Genomic DNA, 3,489 nt, shown 5'->3' on the forward strand with positions numbered 1-3,489 from the left:
AAACAGCCTGTGTGACCCTGATTTAGCCCACTGCAGTAAAAGGTTTTGTAACAGATTCCTCTTTCCCTTCCTTAAATTGCGGGCGCACAGTGCACTGTTGGGGTTGGGAAGCTGGAATCATTTGCAAGTGGACGAACGTGCGCGTTTGAAGTGTTTGTTTGACAATCAGTTGAAAACATCATGACTGGCTGTTTTTATGCCACATTAAAAGGAAATACATGTTAGAAGTGATATGACAAATCTTTACTGGGTCAGTATTGTGCGCTCGCTTGGGTGTCCTGTACCGATAATAAATGAAATCTACTTTCACCCCAGGGCGTGCGTGTGGAAACTCCTCTTCTATTTTGTCTTTACCCAGGCCTAGTTAGTTATTTGTTCTTTCCTTTTTCCCCTCAGAATATTTTTCCCCTTCAAGGAAATGTGATCAGTTTTAGACAGAGACTGGCTGACACAAGTGTTTATGTTGACTGATTGCATTCTGAGAAGCGAGAGGGAGAAAGAGTGAGCGGGAGAAAGAGCGAGAGGGAGAGGAGAAAGAGAGAGAGGGAGAAGTTGCAGATGAGAGAGAGTAGGGGGAGGAGGCAGAGTGTGGGGACTGTGAAACATTGTCTATTTCAAACGGGACATGGGTTAAGTGCTGGGACATACAAGGGTGTCTTGAGGGACATCTGTGCTGTGTTAGGGAGAGATGGGAACATGTGTTGTAGGGACGGGGCAGTATTACTGCTGTGTTAGGGAGAGATGGGAACATGTGTTGTAGGGACGGGGCAGTATTACTGCTGTGTTAGGGAGAGATGGGAACATGTGTTGTAGGGACGGGGCAGTATAACTGCTGTGTTAGGGAGAGATGGGAACATGTGTTGTAGGGACGGGGCAGTATAACTGCTGTGTTAGGGAGAGATGGGAACATGTGTTGTAGGGACAGGGCAGTATTACTGCTGTGTTAGGGAGAGATGGGAACATGTGTTGTAGGGACGGGGCAGTATTACTGCTGTGTTAGGGAGAGATGGGAACATGTGTTGTAGGGAACATGGGGCAGTATAACTGCTGTGTTAGGGAGAGATGGGAACATGTGTTGTAGGGACAGGGCAGTATTACTGCTGTGTTAGGGAGAGATGGGAACATGTGTTGTAGGGACGGGGCAGTATTACTGCTGTGTTAGGGAGAGATGGGAACATGTGTTGTAGGGACGGGGCAGTATTACTGCTGTGTTAGGGAGAGATGGGAACATGTGTTGTAGGGACGGGGCAGTATTACTGCTGTGTTAGGGAGAGATGGGAACATGTGTTGTAGGGACGGGGCAGTATTACTGCTGTGTTAGGGAAAGATGGGAACATGTGTTGTAGGGACGGGGCAGTATTACTGCTGTGTTAGGGAGAGATGGGAACATGTGTTGTAGGGACGGGGCAGTATTACTGCTGTGTTAGGGAGAGATGGGAACATGTGTTGTAGGGACGGGGCAGTATTACTGCAGGGAGGTTTGAGTTGGTTGAAGGGAACAGCGATTGACAACGATGACAATGATGTGTGGTTCCCACGTGATATGTCACCTGACCATGTGTGTTGTCCTATGCTGGTGACACCACTCTGTCCCTCCCTCCCTCCAGAAACAGCACCGTGCTCAACTCCAAGGTGGTGTCTGTGACCATCAAGCCCACCCCAGGATCCCTCTCTACCCCAGTGGAGGTCCAGTTCTCACACCTTTACAACGTGAGTGACCTTTCACATCTGACCCTCTGACCTGAGCAGTGACCTCTGTGGTAATTGACCTCTGTAGTGTAACAGAGTAGGTAGGGCCTTGACAAATCATGTGGCTTATCCCATAAAAACACAAGATACTGATATTTGATATAGTCTTTTCAAAAGACTTATCATGCCTTTAGTACTGAAAACCACTTTTAGCACTTAGAAAAGCACTAGACAAATCTATTTCATCAACCTCACAACTGGAGGTGTATGAGAACATCTGTAGTCAGAGCATATGTCCATGGAGGTATATGGAGGTATATGAGAACATCTGTAATCAGAGCATATATCCATGGAGGTATATGGAGGTATATGAGAACATCTGTAATCAGAGCATATGTCCATGGAGGTATATGGAGGTATATGAGAACATCTGTAATCAGAGCATATGTCCATGGAGGTATATGGAGGTATATGAGAACATCTGTAATCAGAGCATATGTCCATGGCCACGGGAAGATGAGTTTTTAATTGTTTTTAATTTTTCAGGGGGTGCTGCAGCCCCCTCAGCACCCCTGCGACCTGTGGCTGTGCATATGTCAACCATGTGACCGTTTCTCTCTCTGTCTGATCAGGGCACCACAAACCAGACCTGCATCTCCTGGGACGAGAGTGACACGTAAGGCCTTTGTCAATTTCTTTCTCTGGTGATACATCCATGTGCCTGCTGGGCTGCCTGGCTGCAGTGTGGAGCCTGGGGGTGGAACTGCCTGAATCAACTGAATTATAGGACCTCTATGATCCTACTTGGCTCTGAAAACAGAAATAGAATTACTAGAATGGACATCCTCATTCAAGTCAATTTACCATGATGAGTGGACTAGCGGCCAGGATGTAAAGTAAGAAGTGTACCCATAACCAGGAACTAAAGTCATTATATTTCTATGGTGGACCCGCCTGGCTACCTGGCTCTGAAACACCTGCTGGTGTGGACCTTCACAGTGAGAAATAGAACTTTGGGAGACGGCCTCACATCACCTCATCTCCCACTGTGACTGTGTGTTCTGTGGCTGTTCCCGCTCCACTGTTTCTCATCTTGACGAAGTGCCCATGACACACACTAACCCTGTAGAAAGGTGCTGAGTTTGTCAGACGGGTCCGGAGCTCCTCTCTGTGGGTGACGGGAGATGGGACGGGGCTGACACTAACCCCCACGCTGCTAACACCGCGCCGACAGTGATGCAGGATGTAGAAAATTACAAGTGTTGCTCACAGCTTTCTCTCCTGGGCACACGAACCAAGGCATTAACACAGAGGGATGAATGGAGAGTGCTTTGGGATCTCCTGAGTCGGACAAAGAGGGAGGGAGAGAGTGTATATATATGTGTAGTAAGAGAGAGAGAGAGAGCGAGAGAGAGACAGAGAGAGAGAGAGAGAGAGAGAGAGACAGAGAGAGAGAGAGACAGAGAGAGAGAGAGAGAGAGAGAGAGAGAGACAGAGAGAGAGAGAGAGACAGAGAGAGAGAGAGAGAGAGAGAGACAGAGAGAGAGAGAGAGAGACCGAGAGAGAGAGACCGAGAGAGAGACAGAGAGAGAGAGAGAGAGAGAGAGAGAGAGAAAAAAAATATGCATTGCACAGTTCAACTGAACAGCTAATGTGGGTCCAATTAACACACTCTTCATATGCCTCATACACTTAAAGTACCCATTTAGTTTTAAAACCCAAAACAGAGAGAGAGAGTGAGTGAGTGAGTGAGTGAGTGAGTGAGTGAGTGAGTGAGTGAGTGAGTGAGTGAGTGAGTGA

The 3,489-nt window shown here is 47.5% G+C and overlaps 1 protein-coding gene across 1 annotated transcript in view; it reads left to right on the forward strand.

Moving 5' to 3' along the window:
* The window catches only part of LOC112222518 (adhesion G protein-coupled receptor B1-like), a 76,323-nt gene extending 73,954 nt beyond the window's left edge, over positions 1-2,369 (forward strand). The window contains exons 17-18 of the mRNA XM_042304403.1: positions 1,608-1,710; positions 2,322-2,369. Coding sequence (XP_042160337.1) covers positions 1,608-1,710; positions 2,322-2,369 — 151 coding nt within the window. The remainder of the gene's footprint in view (positions 1-1,607; positions 1,711-2,321) is intronic.
* Positions 2,370-3,489: the final 1,120 nt, after the last annotated feature.

This window comes from Oncorhynchus tshawytscha, linkage group LG23, assembly GCF_018296145.1.
Source record: "Oncorhynchus tshawytscha isolate Ot180627B linkage group LG23, Otsh_v2.0, whole genome shotgun sequence".
Classification (NCBI taxonomy): Eukaryota; Metazoa; Chordata; class Actinopteri; order Salmoniformes; family Salmonidae; genus Oncorhynchus; species Oncorhynchus tshawytscha.